Source organism: Bos indicus, chromosome 7, assembly GCF_029378745.1.
Source record: "Bos indicus isolate NIAB-ARS_2022 breed Sahiwal x Tharparkar chromosome 7, NIAB-ARS_B.indTharparkar_mat_pri_1.0, whole genome shotgun sequence".
NCBI lineage: Eukaryota > Metazoa > Chordata > Mammalia > Artiodactyla > Bovidae > Bos > Bos indicus.
The window spans coordinates 68,760,559-68,788,299 of record NC_091766.1 but is presented as its reverse complement, the minus strand read 5'-3'; the positions used below and the strand labels follow the sequence as shown (position 1 = coordinate 68,788,299).

Here is a 27,741-nt window from a genome sequence, read left to right as displayed (position 1 = left end):
ATCATCCCATGGTGCTCCAGTTCTCCTAGGATAAATGCCTATAAGACCACAGGGCCGGGGCCCTGCCTACCTGCCCAGCTTTACCACACAGCCCGCCCCTCTGTGGTCTGTGAATGAGATATTTACATGTACTAATTTTAATTAAACCTTTCAACAACCTTTGTTTTTTATGGTAAAAAAACAAAAGGTATGCATGCTATTAATATGCTTTCGCCAAAGGGACTTTGTACAGTGGTTTGTTTTGCCTGCAGTTTTCCATTCTACTCTTTACCTAGTTTAACTCAACCAACTCCTATTCACTTCAGATGTGAACTCAAATGTTACCTTCTCAGGATAGCCCTTCCAGTTACCCACCCTAAAGACTGGTTCAAGTTTAACTGTTATATATTCCCGATAAATTTTCTTTCACAGGAATCTCCCTTGTCACTGTGCATTCAATAGTTTTTATTAATGTCTATTTTTCTCACTACACTGTAAGCTCTGTGAGGTCTAGCCCCATATCTGCCTATTTCTCTTTCTTCTACTTGCTAGCATCCAATCCAGGCTAATGGAATCATTCAGATTTCCTGAGGTGCTAAAGAAGAAGGGAGGTTTTGTACTAGAGGATCTTGCCTTCCAGGTGGCAATCTTAGGAAGGTTTGGTGCCACAGTGCTGAGCTCTCATACCTGCCGGCCATGGCTTTGTAGTAGGCAAAGATCTGGTCCGCCAGCTTGTAGACAAACTGATCAAAACACAGGTTCACCTGGTGAAGAGGAAGCAGGAAATGTCACTGGTGTCTGTCCCACTTTATTAGAGAAACTCCAGCAACTGAAGAGGGCAGTACTGTAGGACTGCCTGAAAGTGTGAGAAGGAACGAGATGCTCTGAAGGAAAGAAAAAAGAAAAGAAGATTCTGTGGCCAAGTGCGTTTGGGAAGTCTGGTCCCTCGCTCTCAAGGTCCTCAACCAGGCACAGAGAAGGCAAGATTCAAAACGCTGTTGAGGAATTGCCCTCCCCACTGGCCACCTCGTGGCTGTTACAAGGTACCTGCCCACATCCTGTAATTAACATATCAGTCTCCCCATCTCCTAATAGACTTTCTTTTCTTTTCCTTTCATTTGAATTTTACCTTGCTTTGCAAAGAAAGAAGTTCATGGTTATTAAAAATTTAAAAACCTCCTTTTAAAAAGTTTGCTTAAATATATTTGGTGAGGCAGAGATCATCTTGCCTTTTCAGTGTTTTAGCATGTCGGTGGCAGAATGTGATGCTCAGGTGAGAAGAAAGTTCACACCAGACACAGAGGATTGAAGCCAAATTCTCCAATGATGGCAAGAGCAGGGAATGGCCAAAGGTGGGATGTTAAAGAGATGGGCTGTGGTAGTTTCAGGGTAATAATGGGATAACTTTGTGGCAACAGAATGTATTTAGGTGATTAATCTTCCATCCTTTTAGCACCAAACTCCCAGCTCCATGAGGCTCTTTATCAGAAGAGCTTTCATATCTTTTATTTTATACCATAAATACAATTTTGAACATAAAAACAATGTATGTGAGTAACCAAGCCCTCTGCCCTGGACTTTGAGCTTCAAGGGTATCCAGGGGTGTACAGGCAAAGAATCCATAGGGTCCAGGTGGGGGTGTCCAACTCCTGCTCCCCTTCTAGAACCAGCTTTGAATATTCTTACCCAAATAGCCCAAGCCCCTTCTAGGGTCTGTGTGCTCTTTTCCCTGGGTCCATCCCTGGGGGTGGACTGCACTGCAGATGTATACACCCCTAGGGCTCAGGGTTGACCAAATGGCCATTGTTTGAGGGCAGGGGTGGAAGACGGAGCTTGGGTACCCATGCATAGGCCTTTCCAGGTTCAAAACAGAGTCTGAGGATGGGAAAAGAAAGGCGGACAATTTATGCTTCTGCTTCATGGCCACCTGTGTTACCCAGGGCTGGGCTGTATGCTTTCTTTCCATTTAGTTTTTAAATGTCACTTGTATACAGGACACTCTAGATTTTTTTTGTTTTCAGCCTGTTAGAGAACATGATTAACTAAAATCTTATCAGAAAATGGACTTGTTAAAGCTGAGATGCAACCAATTAACTTGTCTACTGGAACCTTTCTTCCCAAGTTTGCGTACTGCTCAGAAGACAAAGAGGACAGATTTGCATTGGGCTCCACCAAGGTTCTCAACTCCCACAGCAATTGAAAGATTCAGAAAAAAAGCAGCATCTCTACTAGCTTTTATTTGAAATATATAAACTTTCAAAGTAATTTGGTAGTAATGTTTATCTTAAAATATTCACATCTATCCTTTATAAATAAGAATATCTTATATTTGTACCTTATAGTTGAAAATCTTATAATGACAATTGGTATCATTCTATGTTTATATAACTCCACATACTTAAGTGGAGTGGAGACTCATTCCAATTTCCAGATGACAAAACTGAGATATTTTGTAGTCCTTAGTGCTGTTGATCTTCTGTTTCTGCTCCTTGCTGGCCGGTGGTAGGACTGCACCTTCTCACTCCTCTTTGAAAGCAAGCATAACCAAGTGACTTGCTTTGACCAATGACATGTGTCATTTCCAGCTGGAAGCTTTAAGTATCAGAGTGTAAATTCACCCTGACACATCTCCCTGCCATGGCAACTGGTGAATATCCCAGATGGGTTCCAGATTAAAGACTACGTGGAACAGAGCTCCTAGTCAACCCAAAAAAGAGAAATGAAACTTTGGTCTCAAACTACTAAGAATTTGTGATTGTTTGTTACTGCAGTGCATCCTAGCCTTTGCTGACCATTACAAAAATAAAGCCGTTAAATGACAATTCAACAGCTTCACACGTGAGAAGATGGCTACTTCAGTCCCACTAGTATTAGAATGAAACCGTAAGCTGTGTTATATTGGGGCAATGATACTTGAATAATCTAGACAGTAGAACATACTGCTTTAAATCATTGTAAAGATTATCTAAAATGTCCATAAAGTGCTTTGTACCTGGCAAATGGTATAAGTATAGCAATTGATAGGTAGAATTACTGTTTTTCTTTCTTTTTTTTTTTTGGCTGTGCCACATGGCATATAGGATATTACTTTTGTGACCAGGAATCAAACCCACACTCCCTGCAGTGGAAGAACACAGTCTTAACCACTAGACCACCAGGGAATTCTTGGTATTACTGTTGTTGTTGTTATCACCAATGAATCCAACTGTAAAAGACTTATTAGAAAATTAATTTTACCCAAGTAGTTCTATCTATCATTTGCCATTATTAATCATCTGAAAAGAAAGACCATCCTCCCCTTCCAATAGTTCCCTTTATTATCACAATGTTTATAAAGATCAGTCTCCAAAGCAAGTCATTGATATCCCATACTACGGTCTGAATGTTTGTGTCCCCCTAAATTCGTATGCTGAAATCTTAACTCCCAAATGTGATGGAATTAGGAGTGGTGAGGTCAAGAGGATGGAACCTTCATGAATGGCATCAGTGCTCTTACAAAAGAGACCCCAGAGAGGTCCCTGGCCCTGGCCACCCCATGAGGATACAGCGGGAAGTCTGGGACCCAGAAGTGGGCCCTCCCTGACTCTGCAGCTACCCTGACCTAAGACTTCTAGCCTCCTGAACTGTGAGAAATACATTTCTGTAATTTTTAAGCCCCACAGTCTGGCATTTTTAATTTTTTAAGCCCCACAGCCTGGTATTTTGTTATCACAGCTCAAACAGACAGACACTGCACTTTGGGCCTGTGGTTAGAGATCTGAGAAGTCCAGACTCTCGGAGCATGATCGTGGGAACAAAAGGAAAAGCAGTCACTTGCCTCGGCTTCGATCTCATCATACAGGAACTGCTTTTTAAACTTGGTCAAAGCATAGTAGGCGCTGTCGTTGTACAGATCCAAAGGGTAGAGGACATACCTGAGGAAGGAAAAACAACGGCCAGTAGCTTACTAATGATCTCTCTCAAGGCTGGCAGACTTAAACTTGCTCAGGAAACATGCACGATTGGGTGAACGGATTCAGCGTTAGGAAAAAGAGGCGCTTTCAGCATGCTATGATGTTTCTAGGCTCTACTTAGGAAACGATTTATTTTACAATCTGCCCACAGAGATCAAAGTTCATGATGCGAGGCCTGAAAAAATCAGTCTGGGACTAAAAGCAATTGGGTATCCATTAAGGACATCAGTGTCCCGATTTTTAGAGATGATCATTTTACCAACGCAGTTGGGATGAGGCTGACAAAGCCAGGGAAGGGCAGTCAGGCTGGTAGACTTCTGAGCCTTTCTACAAGGCTGAGTCACATGTGATGGTGACCTGACACTGGGTGGGAAACACTGCCTCATCTGGAAAGTTCTAGAAAGAACAGGGCTCTATGGCTAGCAAACTGCCCTTCACCAGCACCTTGGGAACCTCCTTGCTGGCCCAACCCTGCCTCTTACTCCATCATGGAAGGTTCTTTGGTTTCCAAGATATGGTCTGTTAGAATCCATGGCATGGACATCTCGATGGGGAACTGGATTCGCCGGCCCATGGTCAACTCCAGGAAGAATTCTCTGAACCAGAGCTGGGAGAGGTCACAACACTGCTGCAGGGCTTCTAGAAGCACGAGGGAAAGAGTTTGGGTTATACGTTGGAAGCACCAGAAGATCTTAGTTCTGACTTTTTAAAAAAAAATATCTTTTACTCTTCTTTCATTGTACTAGGTACAGAGCAGGTACTCAAGAATATGACTCCATTAGTAGACCTTGCTCTCCTGGACCTGAAGGCCAGCCTAACATCTATTGCAAAGAAAGTGTTTGGGGAATTCCTTGGTGGTCCAGTGGTTAGGATTTTTTACTTTCACTGTTGAGGGCACGGGTTCAATCCCTGGCTGGGGAACTAGAATCCCATAAACTGTAAGGTGTGGCCAAGAAGAAAAAAAAGGAGACAGCATTTGTTCACCCAGCAGTGTGGAGGCTGGGGGGCGGGCAGTGATGGTTGAGATTTAGATGCCCCTACAATTTCCATCATGTCTTTACAAAGCCATCCTGAAAACATGACATCTAAGTGTCAGAGTGTCTTTGTTGTGTCAAGGCAGATCTACAGGTGTCCGCTTCTGGCTGGACTGTGGCCCTATGATCCCTGCTAGTGATAATTCTGGATTCCTTACTGCTCAGAGGCCTCAAAGTCCCTTCCTAGACTACTCTCTTGAGAGTCCCTTGGACTGCAAGGAGATCAAACCAGTCAATCCAAAATTCACTGGAAGGACTGATGCTGAAGCTGAAGCTCCAATACTTTGGCCACTTGATGCGAAAAACTGATTCATTGGAAAAGATCCTGATGCAGGGAAAGACTGAAGGCAGGAGGAGAAAGGGGTGACAGAGGACAAGATGATTGGATGGCACTACCGACTCAATGGACATGATTTGAACAAACTGCAGGAGATAATGAAGGACAGGGAAGCCTGGTATGCTGCAGTTCATGGGGTTGTAACAAGTTGGACATGACTGAGTGACTGAACAACAGCAAAGACTGCTCTCTACCTAGATCACCCTTTTCAATACCAACAGACAGGTCACCCTCTCAGGACCCTTGAATGCTACTCTCCCTTCCCCTCATCCCACCTGTACATGCAACCCACACACTGGAGCGGTGGGGGGGGAACATGGGATGGGGTGCAATTTGGGAGCCCCCTTTTCTAGGAGCAATGGGCACTAATCAGCTCAGAAATGCTGCTTAAAAGCAAAAAGCTGACCTGATCCTTAGGTGCATCTGAGTGTGTCACCTGTTTGTGATCCCCCTTTACTAAAGACTTACAAAAAATTGGCCACAAATATCTCCTAAATTCAACTGACTCACAAGAGCTGGACTGAGCCTGGCCTTTCTCAGATTCTGCTGGAAAGTATGCCTTTTATCTTTGGTGGCAAAAACATGCCCCTTTGGGTTGATGATCCCATGTCTGCAACTTCTGGCCCGACAGCCTGAGCTGCTCTGGTTCCTGGGAGCCCTTCCCTTCCCCACCTCAACAGGACGCTCACCGCTGATGTTGAGCAGGTGCGTGAAGAAGAAGGACTGCTTGTGGAAGTCTTCGATGGCCAGGACGATGGGTCCGTCCAGGCTGCTCCGCAGGGTCTTCTTGGAACCGCTTTTGTCCGCGATGAGTGATTCAAGCATGGTCCGCACCATGTACAGCTTGAAAAAGAAAGGAAGATGGGAAGGTCAGGGGCTGGCCCTCCATCCAGGGGAAAAGGTTGCTTTGTGTTGTATTTCTAGTCTTTTTTTTTTCTGTAGATATCTGCCCTTAATAAGAACTGTCTTAAGGAAGCACCAGTTTAGGGTTGGAGAAGTAAACTTAGCATGTATAACCTTCAAGAAGGAGACGGGCCAGCCCTGAAGGATGCTCTGCCTGGGGCCAGGGGCCTCCCGTAGTTACTAGGTCTTTCAAGGCCCAGGTTCTTGCCTGCTCTGCTCGACCAGGGAGTGGGCATCAGAGGAGAACCTCATTCCACGTCACCCTGGAGTCACTCCCTGCCCTGCTGGACAGCCATGGTGGGACCAGGGGCAGAGCACTGGACTCACAGTCAAAAGCCGGAGGTTCAGGGCTACGCACTGCCACTGACTTGCTGTGTGACCTTGGGCACAAAGTCCCACTCTGGGCCTCAGTTTTCTTATCTGCCAACATGAGGAGGTTGTACCAGATGCTTTCTCCAACCAGTCCCTTTCAGTTCTAACATTCGGATGAACTGTGAAATGATGTAGGGTCAGAGCGAGCCCCCCACCACCTCAAGTTTCCAATCTTCATTACCGAGGGACAGCGGCGCTGCGCCCTCTGGGGGCGCCAGCAGCATGGCACGGCCGAAGCGCTGGGCGGAAAGCAGGTGAAGGTCAGTACTTACAGGAGGCCTACTAGACAATTAACTCCTGCTTACAGAGGGCCTTAAGTGCAAAGGGCGCAAGCGCTAATCTAGATCTTTCCACACCATGTGTCTTTGAATCTTAGGGCTGGAAGGGGCCGTAAGGAGCCAGGCTAGTCCATTCCTGCTGCCTCCTGGAGAAGTGTACCCAACCAACCCAGCCAGGCGGTGTTATACCAAGGATCGGCAGCCTCTTCGGCCCTGTGTGCCACCAGTGGGGTGAAACAAAGCCCGCGGGGACCACTGGCAGGCCTAAGACATAGATGGGAGAGAAGAGGAGGGAATGGGAGGGCAGGAGAGACAGGGAGGAGGGAGAGAGAAGAGAGAGAGAGAGAGAGAAAAGCAAGAGGTATTGTATACGGTGGGAAAGCCGCCACGACTGCTAGAGGCCACCTGCCGACCACCTCTGAGACACTCCAACCTCCCTCTGCCACCACGTCCATCCTCTGGTCTTCTCTAGCACCTCACCCACCGAGCGCCTGGCCTGGGCTGGGCTGGGCAGCGTGGCCACAGAGAGGAGCGGCACGCCACCCCTGGCACAGCACCCTCCTTTGTGGTAAAGGAACTACGGAGCTGCGGGTCATCAGATAGTCCACCCTCTGCAACCCTGTCGGTGGGCACAGCTGACTGTCCCTAAGACTCGAGAGGCCCTGTTCTAATGATGGCCTTTGGAGTCCTCCAAGAAAAGATTCTTTAATCCCATCTGTGCAAATGCTGACCGATTTGTATCGGATTCTAACTATCTGAAATCCAAGAGGGGGAAACGCTTTCCCCGCCTACTTTTATTCAGCAGAGCATTTAATTCACCGGAACAGTCACCTCCCAGCTCTGCTAGATGCCACATCTACTGTGCTCCCAGGGCCCTGACAGAGCCCCGGGGTGGGAGTCAGGAGACCTGGTTCTCGTCCCACCTCCACCTAGACTCACCTTGTGACTTGGACAAGTCACGTTCCCTCTCTGGACCTCAGTTTCCCCATCTGCAAAATGGGGGGAGGAACTAGTTTGGGACTAGTGTGTTTCTAAAGGCTATTCCAAGCTGAGCATCCAGGAGTCCATCAGGTGTGTTCTCGCCACCCTACCAGAACCTGGGAGCATTGGCAGGGCCTGTTGGTGACACTCTGTCTCACATTACACAAGCACTCCTTTCTCCCTCCCTGTCCCCCATTGTTTTCTCATTCTCTGCCTCTTGGCCCTCTGTCTCCTCCTTTTCCATTCTCTCTTTTGCCTTGCCCAGAAGAAACACCCAGAAGCCCTGCTTAGCCCCTCCAGGCCATTCTGGACTGGAAAGGTCTCTGGCCCCTGACATTTACACAGAACTCTTTGTAGAAGCTTCCTTGAGAAGTGTCACATCTCTCAAGCAGGCAAGGTAAGTGCAAGGGGCCTGCTGGCTGAGGGAAGCTGCAATGACGGTGCTGCGATCCCAGCTCACCCTGGTCCCATCCCCGCCCCATCCCCGAACCCAGACACGGACACACACACAGCGAAAAGGGTCAGGGCGGGCCTTACATGGCTCATCTCAGGTGATTCAAGGACTCAGGACTTTAGGGATAAGACATAAGGGTTGTGTGAAGCAAGAGCTCCCAGGCTGGGGCTTGTGGGCCCTGTAAGACTTTTAAAAGCTGTAATGGGTCTATTAGCCTTCTTTCAGTACCTCAAAAAGCCTACCAGAGATTATTTATCCTTAAGTAAGTGGCAAGGATTTAACTAAGGTGTCTAGGTTCTTTACTTTTTTTTTCCCCCTATAATATTACAACTACTTTGGATAAGCCACAGACAACCTCTTGTTCAAAAAGCTCTGGTTAGCAACTCTGAGTATCTCTGATCATTAGATTTTCTCTAAGGGATCAAAGACTTTCAATTTGTGATTTTGGGTGTGTTCAGAGAATAACAAAAGGGATGTTTAGTCAGTAACATGATCTTATCCAAAGTTTTCATCTAACAGAGAAGATAACCAGAGCTCAGAGAGGTCAAGGCACTTGCCCAAGAATACACAGCAAGTCAGAGGCAGAAACTTGGGAATTTCTAAACTAGGACATCACTACGGGGGAAGGAAGTGGGGAGGTCAGGGTTCATTAAAAAGGGACAAGAGAGATGCATACAGGTTCCACGTTAAACACCTCTATACTTTGGAAGCTGTACGTCACTGGGCTAGGAGAGCCAGTTTTGGTATTACCCCTTTTGCCAGATTAGACAACTGAGGCACAAAGAGACAGTATAACGTGCCCGAGGTCACACAGGGATGTAGGACTAGAATCCAGGTCTCCTGAATCTTACGCTAGTGGTCCTCCCTCTCACATCAAAACAACACAGAAAAAGACGAGAACAGCTGCTTGGCCCTGCCCCTTCTGCCTGAGGACTCCCGAGCCCACTGCCCCACGGTCCAGCCAGGATGACCTACCGTAGCCTGGCTGGCCTTTGAGTCAGCAGATTGGCCTGTGCCTGGAGCCGCTTACCTGTGTGCTGGAGGGACCCACGGCTCTCCGCGGCACCTTGATGTCAAATCCACCCTTGGGGTCCTTCTCCCCTTTCAAGCACGGGTCATTGGGGGGCTCACGGCCCCCCTCCCAGTCACAGATGGTTTTCCGAATTGCCTGTAGAACACTGGGGAAGGAAGAACCAGGATTCAGACCATCAGAAGGAGGTGCTGCAAGCCTGGATCTAGAGTCCACAGCATCCAGGATCACGTGCCTTAGAGCTCCTGACGTGCCTGTGAACCATGCTCGTCCCAGGGCCCCTCCCCCAGGGATTCTGGCTTCACAGATCAGAGGTGCAGTCCGGAAGTCTGTATTTCACAAGCGCCCCAGCGATCCTGATGCCCACCGGCTGCCTGAGAACTCGGCTCAGAGCCCTACAGTGGGAGAGAAGCTGAGTGAAGCAGGATGGCTATTCTTCTTTTTGCTTATAGAACAGTTTCATTAGTCCCATTTCATTCTCTGCATATTTAAAACTTTAATAACAGCTTATATGTGTTGCATGGAGAAGGCAATGGCACCCCACTCCAGTACTCTTGCCTGGGAAATCCCATGGACAGGGGAGCCTGGTGGGCTACAGTCCATGGGGTCGCTAAGAGTCGGACACGACTGAGCGCCTTCACTTTCACTTTTCACTTTCCTGCATTGGAGAAGGAAATGGCAACCCACTCCAGTGTTCTTGCCTGGAGAATCCCAGGGACGGGGGAGCCTGGTGGGCTGCTGTCTATGGGGTGGCACACAGTCGGACACGACTGAAGTGACTTAGCAGTAGCAGCATATGTGTTGCATACTCGCTCCAAACTGTGGTGTGCTTAGGTTTATACATGAATTCTCTCACTGCATTATCCCAAAAGCCTATCAAGTAGGTATCATTCTTACCCATGTTTTACAAATGAAGGAAACAGAGGTTTCCTTCCTTTCCCAGAGGTTCAGAGAAGGTAAGTAACTAAGTTCACACAGCTATACAGTGTGGATATGGGCTTCAAACTTAGAGATGGGGACATAAATTATCCCAAATGTCCAATCTCCTAAAAGAGCCTCCTAGAACTTGCTGGAACTCATTGGAAGGGTCCGTGTGTTCAGACACGTCCCTGGAAGCTGACTGAGCCGGGAACATCCTCCGTGGCCTGCACCCAGCACCCCTGATTTTGGACATGGCCCTAAAAAAGGCCATCTGAAGACCCACCTGATGAGGACGTTCTTCTTCTTCCGTACCGCCTGCCTTAGGGGCTCGCGAAGGGTGACCTGGGCAAAGTCCTGCAGGGCCGCGTAGATGGTGTTCCTGATGGCCTGGTTGAAGACGCTCTCCATCCTGCCCATGAGCACCTGCAGGCCTTTGATCATGGCGATCACCTGGCCATGCACAGATCAAGGTGAGCTCACTGGCCTCAGCACACCCGTCCACCCAGTACCCTCGGCATGTCTCAGGGAGGGTGCTGGTGGAGACTTCCAGAAGCACGAAGCCAGCCAGCAATGCTGAGAGTGCCAGCTCACGGATGGGAGGAAATGTGTACCAGAATAGAAGTCAGCACTCTGCTCCCCTCTCAAGGAAGTCCTGCTACAAAGCGAAGACATCAGCCACACGGCTGATTTCTTCCCCATACTTCTTTCTTCCCCATGGCGTGTGCTTCACCATCAGTGAATTTTTATCCTGGCACCGGCTCCCGGTCTCGCTGCTGACTAGTGACAATCGGCAGCCAGTCTGTGGACCATGTTTTGAGCAGCACTCTGACTTTTAGAGGCCTCTCCACATACCATGTATCCACAGACAATATCAAATAGAACTCTTTTTTTCTTTAAACCATAACATTTCTTATGGAATTTCCACAACCTTTGCTTTTGAAATAATTTGGCCAGTTGCTGCTTGAATCCATAAAGTAGGATTCCTGTAGAAATCTTGTGGGCAAAGTACTCTACCCTTCCAGATGCCTCCTCACTAGCCCCTTCTCAGTGATCTGTCTGCAGAGGTGGAGAGTCAGGTGACTGTAATGTGTATATCATCAGTGTGACCTTGCCGCTCACTTGGGGTCTATCTGCCTGTGGGGCATGTCCTCCCCTCTGGGTGCCTGTCCTGTCCTGGCAATAATCATCCCCGTCCCAGCCCAAGGAAGGGATGTGGATATTTATGCAGCTGCTCTGCCTGTTTCTCAGTGGGAAGTTTCACAGGATGGGGGAGGAACAGGAAGCTTGGTGTGGCCTTGAGTAAAGCCATGTTCTCTAGTCCAGCTTCACCAAACCTGAGCCTTCGGCCCCCATCAGCCTCAAGTGCTAACTTCTAGATTGGCTCGGAATTCAGAAGGGGAAAGCCTTGCCAAGTAAGCCTCCTGACGACTGCCACACTCGCCACACCATCCTGACGTATTTGATTTCCTCCCTCTGCACCAGACAGTAAGCACTGCAGGGGTGAGGCTCCACAGACAGTGTAAGCCCCATCCCCCTAGTGGCCCTCAAGAGAGTTCTGTTGAAAACGTAATGAATACATGAATGAATGAGCTTTGATGCTAAGACTTTATCTTCCTTTAAGGTGTAAAGGAAGAAACAGAATATTTGCAGCAGGAGAAATGGTGACAACAGAGCTCAGAAGGGAAGGAGTTACACTAGAACCAACAGCGATGGTTTTGCTGAAGAGAACCTTTATAGTGTAGAAATAATGAGAGAGAAGCTCTAAAGGACTGTGAGGTCATAAAAGAATCTAGGCTTCTGACTGGCAATGAAACTAGAGAATAGAGGCAAAGGAAGGACAAGATAATGAAGATGTTTCAGAATAATTCCAAATACAGAAGAGTATGCAGATCTGTTAGAGCCAAGGGAAAATCTTTGCAACTCTGGGCTAGGCAGAGATTTCTTAGCTGGAACACAAAAAAATTACAAACCATGGAATGATAGGTAAGTTGGGCTTTGTCAAAATTAAAGACAGTTGCTCTTTAAAAGGCAATCCTAAGAAAATGAAAATGCAAAGTCACCAATTAGAAAAAATATTTGCATTTTATATAAATTTTATATAAAATGGTACACTTGCTTCAGGAAACTGTTCAGCAGTTTCTTAAAAACATATACCTCCAATATGGCCATTTCAAGAGAAATGAAAACCTATGTCCACACAAAGACTTATACTCAAATATTTAAAGCAATTTTAGTTACATTGACCCAAAGCTGAAAATGGTCCAATGTTTATCAATAGTTGAATAGATACAAAAATTATAGGCTAGTCACACAATGGAAAAAACTCAGCAATGAAAAGGCACAAACTACTGATACACAAAACAATGGGAATGAATCTCAAAATTATTACTCTGAGTAAATAAAAGCCACACACACAAAATGCATTCTGTATAATTCCAGTTATATAAAATTCTAGAAAATGCAAACAAATCTATGATGACAAAAAATATGACTAGGGCCAAGGACAGAGAGAAGGATGGATTGCAAATGGCATAAGAAGTCTTAGAGCGAGATTGAAATAGTCTGTATCTGTGTTTGTGGTTTCACAGGTATGTGAACAGCTGTCAAAACTTTCTGAGTTATACACTTTAAATGGATGCAGTTTATTAAATGTAAATTATATTTCAATAAAGCTGATTAAAAAAAACAATGATCTCATAGTGATAGCACATTCATGACACAAGAGTAGGATACAGTAAAAAAAAAAAAAGGAACATTCACACATCAAGATGGAGCTTTTGAACATTAAAAATATAGGCAAAATAAAAAATACTAACAGAGTTGAAAACTGAATTTAAGGAAATATCTCATAAAGCAGAACAAAAATAAAGTGCAATAAGAGAGAAAAGCTAAGAAAACTAGACACTAAATCCTGGGTGTCCAACATCTGCCAGATAGAAACCCCAGAAAGACAGGACAGAGAAAACAGAGGAGGAAATTACCAAAATTAAAATTCAAGAAAATTTCCCAGATCTATAGAACATGTATTTCCACACAGCAATGGCTCTAAATAGGCCATTGTCCCAAACAATGAATACAAAAGGCCCTCATCACGATGCTTCACAGTGAAACTTTAGAAAAATAGTGATAAAGAGATGAGACCACAAAGTTCTACAGAGAAAAAGTAAGAATAAAGTTAGACTCACAATTCTTGATTTCAAAACTTACTACAAAGCTATACTAATCAAAATGGTATGGTATTGGCATATGTGGGCTTCCCTGATAGCTCAGATGGGAAAGAATCTGCCTGCAATCAGGAGACCTGGGTTCAATTACTGGATTGGGAAGATTCCTGGGAGAAGGAATGGCAACCCCACTTCAGTACTCTTGCCTGAAGCGTCCCATGGATGGAGGAGCCTGGCAGGCTACGGTCCATGGGGGTCACAAAAGAGTCACACATGACTGAGCAATTGGCATATATATAAATGGAGGAGAACTGAAAGCCCAGAAGTTATCCCATACATTTATAGTCAATTGACTTTTGACAAGGGCACCAAGACAATCCAATGGAGAAAGAATACTCTTTCCAGCAACTGGTGCTTGGACAAGTGGACATCCACATGCAAAGAATGAACTTGGACCCCTACTCACACAATATACAAAAGTTAACTCAAAATGAATCAGAGACCTAAATGTAAGAATTGAACCTATAAAAATCTCAGAAGAAAAACAGGAGTAAATCTTTGAGATCTTGGATTAGGCAATGGTTTCTTAAATCTGACACAAAAAGCATAAGTGACAAAAGAAAAAATAAATTGAACTTCATCAAAATAGAAAACTTTTTTACTTCAAAGGATTCCAACTAGAAAATAAAAAGGCAGTCCATGGAGTTGAGGAAATTTTTTTTCAAATTATATGTCTGATAAGGGGCTTGTATCCAGAATATATAAAAATTCTTTTTTTTTTTTTGATGCTTGAATATTGATATAATTTTAAATATATCATTTCTGAAAAACAAGATGCAACATAATTTATTTTTCCTCTTTTTCATTTTGGCTCAGATATTTGGTTGCAATTTGGAAAACAGACTCTGTTTTCCTGGAAATCAAGGTGGATTAATAGGCTTTTCTGATACAGAATATATAAAAACTCCTATGTCTCAAAAATAAAAAGACAAATAACCCAAACAAAAATGGGCAAAGAATCTGAACAAATAGTTCTCCAAAGAAGCTATATAGATGGCCAATAAGCACACGGAAAGATGCTCAATATCATTAGTTATTAGGGACATGCAAATCACAACCACAATGAGACATGACTTCACACCAATTAGGATAGCTAAAATAAAAAAGACAGTAAGTGGGGCTCCCCTGGTGACTCAGTTGTAAAGAATCTGCCTGCCAATGTAGGAGACACAGGTTTGATCCCTGGTCTGGGAAGATCCCACATACCGAGGAGCAACTAAGCCTGTGCCCCCTAACTATTGAGCCTGTGCTTGAGAGTCTAAGAACTGCAACTTCTGAGCCTATGAGCCACAACTACTGGAGCCCTCCTGCCCTAGAGCCCGTGCTCCACAGCCAGAGAAGCCAACGCGATGAGAAGTCAGTGCACCACAACTAGTGCAGCCCTCACTTGCTGCAACTAGAGAAAAGCCCCCGCAGCGGTGAAACCACCAGGGAAGCCCAAGAACACTGGAGTAGATAGCCTGTCCCTTCTCCAGGGGATCTTCCTGACCCAGGAATCAAACTGGGGTCTTCGGCATTGCAGGTGATTCTTAACCACCTGAGCTATCAGGGAAGCCTTGATGAAGACTCAGCACAGCCAAAAATAAATATATAAATAAAATTATAAAAAATTCTTTAAAAGTTCAGGTTCTTTGGTTCAAAGTACAAATAAAGACAGTAAGTGATGACAAGGATATGACTTACATATCTAGGGATCAAACCCAATATAAATTACAACTCCCACATACTGCTGGTGAAAATGTAAAACGATCAAGCTGCTTTGGAAAACAGTTTGGCATTTTCTCAAATTTTTAAACAAAGAGTTACCACATGATCCAGTAATTCTGCTTCTAGGTATAGTTCCAAGAAAATGAAACATATTTCAACACAAGTACTTGTACATGAATGTATACATTAGCATTATTCATAATAGTCAAAAAGTTGAAACAACAAAAACAGTAGCTGTCACTCACAACTCAGTAAGAATGTGCCCTTTCACTCCCATAGAATATCTTTCAGTAATCAAACAAAAAAACAAATCATATAGTCTAAGGTAGGAAGCAAGAATCCTGTCTCCAGAAACGACTGTTGATGGTTTGGTATATATAAATACACACTCACGTCCTTCCATTTTGAGCAAATGTGCAAAAGTATATTAATTTAAGCAGAAATGGCATCATTTTATCTGCTGCTCTTTAATCTTTTTTTTTTTAAAACTTAACAATATTCTGTGCATATCTTTTCATATCAGTACATCCATTTTAGCGGCTGCATCATATTTAGTGACACAGCTGCACCTTCATTTACTTTATCTGATCCATATTGTAGGACATTTCAGTTGTCTCACATATTATGGCATTATAAACAATACGGTGATAACAGTTGGCTTATTTCTGAGATATATTCCCCAGAAGAACTTCTGGGCAAATGATACGCACATTAAAAATCTGAATACAGATGCTCAGGCTGCCCTCAGAGAAAGCCTGTAAAATGCATACTGGCCACTCAAAGTATCTGAGAAGATCTATACCCCACTTTAACCAGCAATGGACATCGCCAGTCTTCTAGATCTGTACCATCCTGACTGATCAACACTCTGTATCTTAGCTTTAATCTGTAGTTCTCTGACCTCTCATCAGTCTGGGCATTTCTCTTATTTGGTTTGGCCATGTGTCTGTCTTGTCTTTTGTTTCCAGTGGAGTGACACTTTCTTTGGGATTTTTTAAGACCACAATGAGTTTCTCACCATTTCTGAATAACAACGTGGGACAGAGATGAATTCGGGTGGGAGGAGGGTTGAGCAGGTGCATGCACATGAGGACCAGGGCTGCCACCCAGCCCAGCACCCCTCCAGGAAGCCCCATGGCCGACACTGAGCACCAACCTAGCGAGTGGGGGACAAGGAGACACAGGGAGTCAGCACCCACCTCGACGAAGGCGAACTTCTCTTCACTGGTGTAGTTGTAGCGTGTGGCTCGCTCGTACTCCTCAGCCGTGCCTGGGCAGTCCTTGTTGCAGAACTTGTCTGTGGGGTGAACCAGCTTCCAGGAGTACTGGGGAGAGAGGAGAGACCCCACGTCCATCAGTGGGTGAACGGATCAACTAAACCAGGAGAGTCCACACAACAGAGCAGCACTCAGTCAAGAAAGGAAATGAAGTATTTATCTGTGCTACAATGGATGGACCTTGATAACATGCAGTTGACACAAATAATCATGTATGATAGGATTCTATTTATAGGAAACATACAAAAATAGGGAAATCTACAGAGACAGAAGGAGATGGCTTAAGGCTGTAGAGACAGGGAAAAGGGTGTGAATGTACCAGGTGAGGGTTAGGTTGTTCTAAATTTGACTGCAGCTGCATAGCACTGGAAATATACTAAAAATTAATGGATTTATAAATTGGTGAATGGTGTGGTGTGTGAATTCTCTCTTAATAAACCTGTTTAAAAGTGTTGGAGAGAGGTAGGGGCAGACAGATTCCAAGAGACCAGAGGTAAGAGTGGAGGGGGCTGGGGAGGGGCAGAGCCTCTTTCCTGGGACACCTACCACCTCCATGACGTGGGCGCTCCACTTGGATAAGAGCTGCAGGCCCCGCAGGGCCAGGTCAAAGAGCTCGCGGTACTCCTCATCTGACTTCTGGCTGTCCAGCCCAGAGCCCGTCACCACCTAAGGAGCATCGACAATCACCTTCACTGCCAATGAACCTGGCACTTTTCCATTGTATTTCACTAATCCCCCCAAGAACACTGCAAGGGAGGTGCTATTATTATACCTCTTGACTGATAAACTGAAGCTCAGACAAGTCCCTTGTTGGTCACATGGCTCACAAATGACTGAGGGTTCAAACTCAGGTGGTATGATGCCAGAGCCCCACTCACAATGACCCCGGTCAATTGCAGAGCAGTGGCTTTTCAGACTTTTGGGTCTGATTTACAGCAGGAAGTATATACTATATACTGACTGTATACTATATACTGACTGTATATATATATATATATATATATATATATAGTATATATACTATATACAGACATGAAATAACATTTTCCACAAAGAAACTTTGTGCTTAATACTTGAGACCTCCTCTGATTGTCCATTGTTTCATACCAAAATGCCACTTAGAGATCACTTAGTTGACTTCACAACCAATTACAAGTGACTCATTGACTGAAAAGCACTGGTGAAGACAAACATCTATTTGAACATGTAATATATTCCACAGCGAAATATAATATGCATGTATGCATGTGCATATGCACAGACATGTGTATATATGTGTGCGTATACATATACATATTGAGCCAGTCCTCATTATTTGTGGGTTCTGAATTTGTGAATTTCCCTATTTACTAAAATTTATTTACAACCTCAAGATCAATCCTTGCAGTGCTTTCATGGTCATTTGCAGATGTGTGCAGAGTGGCAAAAACATCTGAATCACGTTCCCAGCTGAGGCTGAACAACACAGCTCTCTGCCCTCTTGTTTCAGCTCTTACTGTAAACAAGTGTCTCTTTCCTGATTTGCTTAATGCCCCGTTTTCCACTTTGTTATACTTTTTACTGGTGATTTCACTATTTAAAATGGTCCCTAAACACAGTGCTGACTCTCTGTCTATACCTCTATAAAAAAGGAGGCTGTGATGTGCTTTATGGAGAAAATATGTATTTTATTTTTTAAATATTTATTGTTTGGCTTCACCAGGTCTTGGTTGTGGCATGCAAACTCTTAGTTGTGGTATGTGGGATCTAGTTCCCTGGTCAGGGATTGAACTCAGGCCCCCTGCATTGAGAGTGTGGAGTCTTAGCCACTGTACCACCAGGGAAGTCCTGAAAATAGGTGTTTTAGATATACTTTGTTCAGGCAGGAATTATAGTGCTGTTGGGTATGATTTAATGTTAACAAATCAGCAATATATATTACGTACGGTGACTTTAAACAGAAACGCATGTAAAACAAGGCTATATATTAAAAGTCAGCTGATAGAAACACTGTGACCAGAGGCTCACAGAAACCTAACCCTGTATTTTCTGGAGGAGCGATTATTTGCTGATTCAGTGTTGATGGCCACTTTATAAAACATAACTGTTGTGAATACCAAGAATTATCTGTATATATACACGCATAATGTGTATAATTTTAAAAATACCTCTGAGCCTGACTCATTCTTAGATCACACCAAAACTGGACAAGAATTGAATGGGGTCCCTGGCACCTACTTCCCTGGTGGCTCAGACGGTAAAGCGTCTGTCTACAATGCAGGAGACCCAGGTTCAATCCCTGGGTCGGGAAGATCCCCTGGAGAAAGAAATGGCAATCCACTTCAGTACTCTTGCCTGGAAAATCCCATGGACAGAGGAGCCTGGTAGGCTACAGTCCATGGGGTCGCAAAGAGTCGGCACGACTAAACGACTTCACTTTCACTTTCCTGGCACTTAAATTATTCCCATAGCTTAGCTTATGCTCAATTCATTGGCATATACAGTTAAGAAAGCCAAAGGTTTGGGCTTGACCCTGATCCATGTCCACCAGGAGCCCTGCTAAGAATGTGGGCCACTCATCTAATGACCATACTGCTTGCATTTGCTCTCATTTCAGATGTGTTCCCCACTTTTGATCAGACATTTCCCTACTTTGGGTTTTGGAAAGACTAATTACAGCTCCTAGCCACATGGTGGAGGCAGTGAGCACAAACGGAGTAGTGCAAAGTCATCCTGGAACTTCAAAAGGTAAAATAGGGATTGAAATCAGGAGACCTGTGCTTATTAAATCAACATATATATTCATTACAAGGTCTGAATAGAAAGAGCTCTAGAAGGATATATGAAAGTGAAAGTGAAAGTTGCTCAGTCAGGTCCAACTCTTTGCGACCCCATGGACTATACAGTCCATGGAATTCTCTAGCCAGAATACTGGAGTGGGTAGCCTTTCCCTTCTCCAGGGGATCTTCCCAATCCAGGGATCGAACCCAGGTCTCTCACATTGCAGGTGGATTCTTTACCAGCTGAGCCACAAGGGAAGCCCAAGAACACTGGAGTGGGTAGCCTATCCCTTCTCCAGAAGATCTTTCTGACCCAGGAATTGGACCGTGGTCTCCTGCATTGCAGGAGGATTCTTTACCAACTGAGCTATCAGGGAAGCCACAAAGGATAATATATATATACCTCCAAATGTTAATAATAGTGGCTTCTGGATGGTAGAATTTTACATGACTTATTTTCCCTTCTTTTGTCTATCTGTATTTTTTCTGAGGTTTGTGCACTAATTGTGTCTCCCTATTTAAACAAAGAAGAAAAGGAAAATCCAGTGGCAGTAAAAATGTAATTAGAGCAATCACAGGAGATTTTTATGACCTTCTTCTGTTCCTAATTGTATTTACTGGCTTATTACAATGATTTTTACAATTGTTTTAAAATATTTAGATGGTACTATGAGCATGATTGTACAGAACTTTGTTTCTCTTGCCACCTAGGGTGGAGATGTTTAGATCATGTAAAGACTAACAATTACTGGGCTGTTACTACCTGCTAGGTGCAATGCATTTTCCATACATCATAGTGTTTAATCCTCTCAATGAACCTTTCTGGATACTATTAGCTCCATTTTGCAGATGAGGAAACTGAGGCTCAGGGATGCGGAATAACTTGTGAAGGTCAGAAGCAGAACCAGAATCAGTCCCAGCTCTGTCTGGCTCTTGGCCATTCTGCCCTCCTGCATCCAAATGTATTCCCTCACTCATCCACTCCCCAGGATCCCCAGGATCATTTCTTTTCTGGAGGTCCTCACCCCTTCTCACCCTAGTCCCACACGTGCCTCCATCCCACCAGCCAGAGCAAGCTCACCTCACTGTTGCTGTAACGAGCGAGTTCCGAGATGAAGCGGATGTGGTCATCACGGATCTGAACCATCTGCTCACAGATATTGTACTGGGGGCTGATGCTGCTCTGGGTGCATGTCCACCTGGGCAGAAAATCAGGGGGTCGGAGTGGGTCCTGGCCCTGGGAGGGGCAGGCTCCTTCCATCCACTAGTTAGTCTTGGTGCTCAGCTAACGTGACTGGCTCCACTGGGAACAACCAAGAGGTGTCCTACCCACCAGCAACAGTGCCTGCTAAATTCCACCGTAGGGACTGCAGGCTGCATGGAAAAGACTTTCCTTCTCCTACCTGGGGCTGGCCTCTTCTAAGGCCCAATCACACTTTCCCAGGTAACGGGTGTCCACAGTACTTACCAGTCACATGAGCGGGGAGGGACTTGCAGCCTCTCTAGGGCTACAAAGGGCTGGAATCCAAGCTAAGAAAAAGCAAGGTGGGTGACCTCCCAGATCTGTCAACTGACTCTGGCAGCACTGTGTCCTGTGGGTGAAGCTGCCATTGACAAAGGCCTATGGGCGGGACTGGAAAAACCTAACGGGGTTGTATCTGTTTCGCAACAGCGAGCGGGGAACAGGGAAGCTCTTCACCAAGAGGAAGCCGCAGGCATCCTGAGAGGCACTGCTCTCTCTTGCCCTCATCTTCTCCCTCTTTCTCTCTTCTTTCTCCTCAACACTTCCCTCAATTTTTAAAAAAGAGATCTTTGAGAAAACATCTTAAATTGGGGAAGAAATCAATGAATGGGAGTCTGCATTCTCCTTTGCCAACAGAACAAAAGACAACCCCGGTCACTGTCTTCTGCCATCTGGTGCCGGGTGACCAGGTGGACAGACTAAGCATGGGCACCAAGCAAGGCAGATACACATTTAGGGAGAATTTACTATTTCAGAAGGAGCTCCAAAGGGGCGCTCTAGAGAATACTGAGAATGCTGACACTTCCTCATGCCTATACTTTGACACAACCTTTATCCTGAGTTCCCTGTGTGGGTTGGGGACACATCACTCAAGCCCCTGCCCCCAACCCTGAGCACATCACCACTCCAACCACCTTCAGGTGGCTAAGAATTCACACAGGAAATAAGTCCAGCATTTGGGACTCCATGCTTTTCCTGGAAGACCTCCTCACATACCAGCAGCCACTGGGTTACGAAGCTCTCCCTGGTGAGACTCATCTGCAGTGGCTCAAAGGTGATGGAGTTCAAGGACTCTGCATTTATGTATTTTTAAGGCCTTAATTCCCTCATCCTTGATGAAAACATGGTTTGTCCCCCTCTGGTGGAAATGTAGGCAGAAGAAGCCTCCTTAACAAGGCCAGAGATCAAAGGGGTAGCCAAGCCTGTAGCCCAGTGTTCCCCAAACTTCCATGAGGTGCTGATACCCCAGATCTTAGCACAGATGACCTAGAGGGTGGTTTATAAAACAACCTTGGAGGAGGCCATCGACCCACTTCACAGCTGGAACGGTTGGTACTATGCCCTGCACGGCATACTTACTGCATGGACACAAGACCTGAGGAGAGAACCAGCGAGATGAAGAAGAAGGCCACCTCGCTCCATCTGACCACTGAGGGCCAGCACTCCTCCCCTTGCTGGGGGGCAGGAGGACTCCTGCTGTCCCCCTGCAGGTGGCATGGGCCACCACGGGGACAGAGAAGGGGCGGGGCTGTGCTCTGAGCGCTTTTGAACCCTGGCAGCAAAGGCCAAGTGCAAAAGGGCTCAGATCACCATCCACTGCTCCCCTCTGTCAGGAGCCAGTGATGGACAGACTCCACCTGCCCAGGGTCTGGGGAGAGGGGAGGGGCTGAAATGGCCCCTCGGCCCCCTGCCCGGGCTGGGCGTCCTTGCGGGAGCCGAGAGACATTACGGCAGGCACTCACTTGGACTTGTTCTCTTCATAGTGAGCACTGGTCTTAATGTATCTGGCCAGCTCTATCTGCATGTCGCCGAAAAGGGGCACCACCTGCAGCTGCTGCAAAGGAAGCAAACACAGCTTGTGAGACACGGAGGGAGGGACCGGCATTGCCTTCCACTGGGAGAGCCAGGCCTCCATGTGTGCCTCCGGGCTGACCCCTAGTTCTGACTCTGATGTTGCTACCATGTGACCCTGGAACCACAAAGAGCCTTAGCCAGCCTACAGGTCCTCCTCTGCCTCCAACCATCTCTATGTTCCAGCATCTGAGCCCAGAGAGGCAAAGAGACTTGTCCAAGGTTACCCAGCAGGCAGAACAGATGAAGAACGAGAGCCAGATGGCCTGCCTCCCAGGGCAGGGTCTTATCTGCTCTAATTTTCCTTGGATTAAAGGCTCCTCGCTGTTTCAAACTCTGGACCAGATGTGAGGGCCTGAATTCCACTGGCTGGGAGTGACCTTTTTGAGAAACTCCACAAGGTGAATTGAAACCTTGAACACCCAACACCAGAGGGCAGACGACTCCCATCCAAAGAGGAGGACTAATGGTGGGGAGGCTGGTATTCACTGATTCATGAGGCACTACAGTGCTAAGTCCTTCAAAAGCAGAGGACTTTTAGGGCAGTGAAACTATTCTGTATGAGACCACAATGGTAGATAGAGGGGCTTCCCTGGTGGCTCAGCAGTAAAGAAACCGCCTGCCAATGCAGGAGACACAGGAGACCTGGGTTCCATCCCTGGGTTGGGAAGACCCCCTGGAGGAGGGCATGGCAACCCACTCCAGTATTCCTGCCTGGAGAATCCCAAGGATAGTGGAGCCGGGTGGGCTATAGTCCATGGGGTCACAAAGAGTCAGACACAACCGAGCAACAAAGTACAACAATGGTAGATATAGTCATTATGCGTTTGTCAAAACTTACAGGATGCACAATGCCATGAGTTATCCCTACTGCACCCTCTGGGATCTGGGTGATAATGATGTGTCAACAGTGCAGATTTATGGACTAAAACAGATGTCCCTCTCTGCTGGTGAGTTGTGATAATGGGGGAGGTTGGGTATGAGTAGGGATAGGAGTTATATGGGAAATGTCTCTTCATTCTGCTCAATTTTGCTATGAGCCTAAAACTGCTCTTAAAAAATAGTCTATTAAGCAAAACAGAAAACAGTTATCTCACTCCATAGAATAGCTGAGTGAGATCAGTACTACTATTATTCCCATTTAACAAGATGGACAAATGGAAGCTTTGACAACTCAGCTAGAGTGATTTTTTTCACAAAGTCAGACCAGCTAGAAGCCAAGGGGCCAGAATTATAACCCAGGGTTCTGACACCTATGTCGTTCATTGAATCCTCAAGGGAACCCCATAAAGTAGACACCCTTAGCATTCCTGTTTTTCAGGTTAGAGAGCTCAGTTTCAGAGAAGCTCTGTGACTTTCCCAACATCACCCAGTTACGTAGTGGAAGAGAGAGACTAAAACCCAGGTCTGTGTGAGGTGAGACTGTGGTCTTCAATTCCACCCCCATCGCATTTATGTGGATTTAAGCAGGGGTGGACTTTACTAGTTCCCCCCAGAGAAGCCCAGTTTTCATTTGGGGCAGTCCTAGAGAAAAGTGAAAGTTCTGGCTTCAAAAAGAAGCCAAGCCAAGCCTAAGGATGCTTTTGGTGACTTGTGCATGCGTGCTAAGTCACTTAGTCGTGTCTGACTCTTTGTGACCCCATGGAGTGTGGCTCACCAGGCTTCTCTGTCCATGGGATTCTCCAGGCAGCAATACTGGAGTGGGTTGCTATGCCCTCCTCCAGGGGATCTTCCCTGTCCAAGGATTAAACCAGCGTCTCTTGTCTCCTGCATTGGCAGGCTAGTTCTTTGCCACTAACACCATCTGTGAAGCCCCTTGGGTGACTTACTTCCCCATTAACCTCCAAGAGTCAGTGAGACCCAGGCCCAGCCACATCTTCAAAGGGATCCACTTTTAATTTAAGCTTGGTTTTCCCATGTCTGATCTCAGAGGCTCTACTCCATACCTGAAGTGCCTGATGCTAGGACACACTGACAATATGGAACTGACTTCCAAAGTAGAAAATCCCTTTGCAAAAACCTCAAAGGCAGACCTCAAGGTTTGTTGTTAAAGATTTTGGACCACAAGATGAAGTCTCTGAGGCACTGGAATGGACTGAGAGCAGGCTGGACCCCATAAGGCATTCTGCCCAGAGGTAGGGAGCGGAGTAGGCCTCTGGTGGGCCAGGAGAGTCTGTGAGCTTGTGAACGTGAATCCTGTAATTGTGAGCTTTGATTTATACTGAAAATTAAAGCAGGCTCTGTCTTCTGGGACACATGTCTTTCTTTAGATGGCAAGGGGTTTCAGACAAGTGTAAAAGCAGTGTGTGGAAAGCATTGCAAGGCCTTCTGGCTATGTCCTGAGACTGAGGCACACACCTTCAATAGCGTGGATTCCTCCACCCAAGGCAGCTAGGGCCCCTGTATCTATCCTCCTCCTCCTCTTGGGATCCTTCGAGCCATAGTTTAATCAATAAGCACCACACTTTGCTGCCTAATTTCATTCCTTTCCCCAGAGAGACCACCCCCTGGCCCACTGCCCAGCCCCAGCCCCAGGTGCTGACCTTAAAGAACTTATCAATTTTGCTGAGGTTGATTCTCTTCTTGGCATCCAATTTGTAAATGTTACTGACATTCCCATCCATCAGGTACAGACCAAAACCCATTACCTAGCATGAGAAGAGGCAGAGACAGAAGCCAGTCACATCCATTGGAAACGTTCCAAAAAAAAAAAAAAAAAAAAGCAGATGTGGATATGTGCACACCCACACCCCCTGTAGTGACATATTCTATTTCAAAAACCCATGGGTTGTCACAAAGAAGGACACGTAGAACTAATCTCAATCAGAAATGTGATTTCTGTGAAGACATGCAGAGAACTCTTGTTTATTATTGTGGTGGCCACTTCTTGAGTCCTCATGAAGCCCATAGTCCATGGGCCAGAGTCTATGCTTAGGGATTTAGAAGACATTATCCTTAATTCTCACCATCTTATGAGTCAAATTCTATATGATAACCATATTCTACAGATGAGGAGCTGGAGACACAGAGAGGTTAGACACAGCTGCAGAGATAGGATCTGAACTGGGATGTAACAGCATGTATGCACTTAGATCCTCGAGAAAGACTGAGTGGTGCTGCTGTTGCATCCCCAGGCCCTGGCAAACACTGCGGGCACTTGATGCATACTCACTAGATGGTAAAGGAATGTGAAACCCTTCACCCCTTTCCCCAAGGAAACTACAACAAAGATTCCCAAGGAATCTCATCGGTGATTTCATTAACAAAAAGAACACGTTTTTGCTGACAGTGCCCTATAGGCAGGTTGACAGGCTGATTCTAAACATTCCAGTCCATATAATATTGGGGTGGTCAAAAAGTTCATTTGGGTTTTTCCATACAATGTAACGGAAAAACTAGCATGAACATTCTGGCCAACCCAATAGTTTCCTGCACGCTGGCTTACTTTGCTCCTTTTGTCAAATGTACAGCAAGCCCGAGGGAGCCTGAACAACTAGGCTGAAAGCAGCATCCTCGGCTCGCAGTTGCTATGTGACGGGGGATTGGTCATGACTGACACCTAAGGGACTGGGCTAGAGGATGGGTACTTATGGCTCTGCAGGGGGTGTGCCAGACTTTTCCATTTAAGGTGAAAGGCGCCCCCTGCTGGCATCTGAGTTTACTAACACACTGTAGAAAAACTGCAAAACTCCAAGAGGCCAGGTTGAGAATTGAGAGGGAGAAGGCTGGGAAGCCGAGATGTGGGAGGATTAAAAGCAGGCAAGAGAAATGAAGAGCCTGAGAATCTGATAGCAGCATGTAAGGATGATTGGTGAAGTGGGGTTTAGTAACCTAGTTTGTGGAAGCAACAATTCTGGGCAGAGCTGTGGTAATTGCCTGGACATAGCACTGGTGTGAGAAAGGCTGCTGAACTCTGGGTGACTTCTCTGAATTTCTGACTGTGCAGAGGAAGCCAGAGTGAATGAGTCACAAAGCCACACTCTCCTGCAACCTTCTTCGAGATGCTATGGAAATGTAAAGAAGGGAACACCAACAGGGTTGGTATTCTGGAAATAAGAGGCAACATGGAGGGGAAGAAAAAGTCAAATCACCAGGGGAACTCTGAAAGGGAAGAAAGAAATTAAAGAGGTGATGCAGTGTGTATAAAGAGTATGGAGAACGTTATTCATTTCAGTGCTATTGTTTTCAGAGAGAAGTTAGAAGTAACCTAAGCAGCTAAGGATAGAATAATGGCTAAAGAAACGGGAACTCATCCATACAACATTATTTAAGGGCTGCATGTTATTCCAAATGCACTTAATGAAATGGGATAAATAATACACATACATAATTTATGTAAACCGCATATGTTGAAAATACATCAGCACAGAAAAAAAGAGAAAGATAGACATCAAAATGCTAAAAGTGTTATCTCTGGGTGGAAAGATTAAAAGAGATTCGATTTTTTAATGCTTTTCTGTTCAGAATTTCCACAATGATAAACATCACTTGATAATTTAAAAATGAAATGTGTAAACTGATGAGACAAACATGACCGTTTTGACAAAATATAGTAAAAGCTATAAGATTTTGCCTTCCCCTTTAGGTTGGCAATTTTCCTCTAGGATGTCTGACTTAACAAGAGTATGGACATAAAACGCCACAGAGTTTCAATGCACTTTAACAAACAAATACCAAGTGATAGGGGATTTGTTAAATAATAATGTCCCCATATAATGAAATACTAGGTAGCCTTTAAAAGTCACATTGTAGACATAGCCTTAATGCTGTCTAGAAAGGTGTACACAGCATATCAAATGGAAAAAATTGGTTACAAAACCTTTTGTATAGTAAGATCTGCACTCATGCTTAAGCAAGAAGAAAGAAACAACCTTTTAAAATGATTTTAAATAAGAAGGAGGTGAGGGGGTATGACAGAGGGAGCTGTACCTTGAGGAGCATGTGCTTCTCACTGGGGGTCAGATACATCTTGTTCTCGTAGTAATCCACGCAGATGTTGACAATGTCGGCCAGCAGCTCCTCGTAGCCTGGGATCACTTCCAGTTGCTGGTGGAGACACTAAACAGCAGCGCCCCCCTCTGGTTAGCCCCTGTCCTGCATCCTCCTCACCTACAGCACCCAGGATGGCTCACTGCTGGGCCCTGGGGCAGTGCACGGCCTTGCCGACCACATCAGGTGGAGGGGAGCCTGCAACCTCTCCTCAGTGTCTACAGTGGTTGGTCAGAGCTGCCGCACATCACCGAGGGCAGGGGCTTGCCCCTTAGGGGCTTCTGTTGTATTTCCTGGCAGTTCTCATGGTTAGAAATGCTTTATCTGGCTGAACTAAAAGCAGTTCAGCTTTATAGCAATCAGCCTGTGGTCATCTCAGCTTAGTTTTGAGGGTGTGTGTGGACTGAGCCCCAAATGTCTCCAAGGATGATAGTGGGAAGACCCAGCTC

General features: G+C 45.6%; 1 protein-coding gene across 3 annotated transcripts in view; it reads right to left on the bottom strand.

Moving 5' to 3' along the window:
* Positions 1-27,741, bottom strand: part of CYFIP2 (cytoplasmic FMR1 interacting protein 2) — a 134,309-nt gene that overhangs the window by 70,252 nt on the left and 36,316 nt on the right. For 2 of the 3 annotated variants that reach the window (XM_019965309.2, XM_070793920.1), the window contains 13 exons: positions 27,233-27,361; positions 24,847-24,951; positions 22,195-22,286; positions 20,291-20,408; positions 16,997-17,116; positions 16,373-16,498; positions 10,526-10,692; positions 9,322-9,469; positions 7,046-7,120; positions 5,993-6,146; positions 4,415-4,571; positions 3,797-3,893; positions 667-743 (listed from right to left, as the gene is read on the bottom strand). In XM_019965309.2, the coding sequence (XP_019820868.1) occupies positions 667-743; positions 3,797-3,893; positions 4,415-4,571; positions 5,993-6,146; positions 7,046-7,120; positions 9,322-9,469; positions 10,526-10,692; positions 16,373-16,498; positions 16,997-17,116; positions 20,291-20,408; positions 22,195-22,286; positions 24,847-24,951; positions 27,233-27,361 (1,565 nt within the window). The remainder of the gene's footprint in view (positions 1-666; positions 744-3,796; positions 3,894-4,414; positions 4,572-5,992; positions 6,147-7,045; positions 7,121-9,321; positions 9,470-10,525; positions 10,693-16,372; positions 16,499-16,996; positions 17,117-20,290; positions 20,409-22,194; positions 22,287-24,846; positions 24,952-27,232; positions 27,362-27,741) is intronic. The other variant, XM_070793921.1, reaches the window with a different exon arrangement.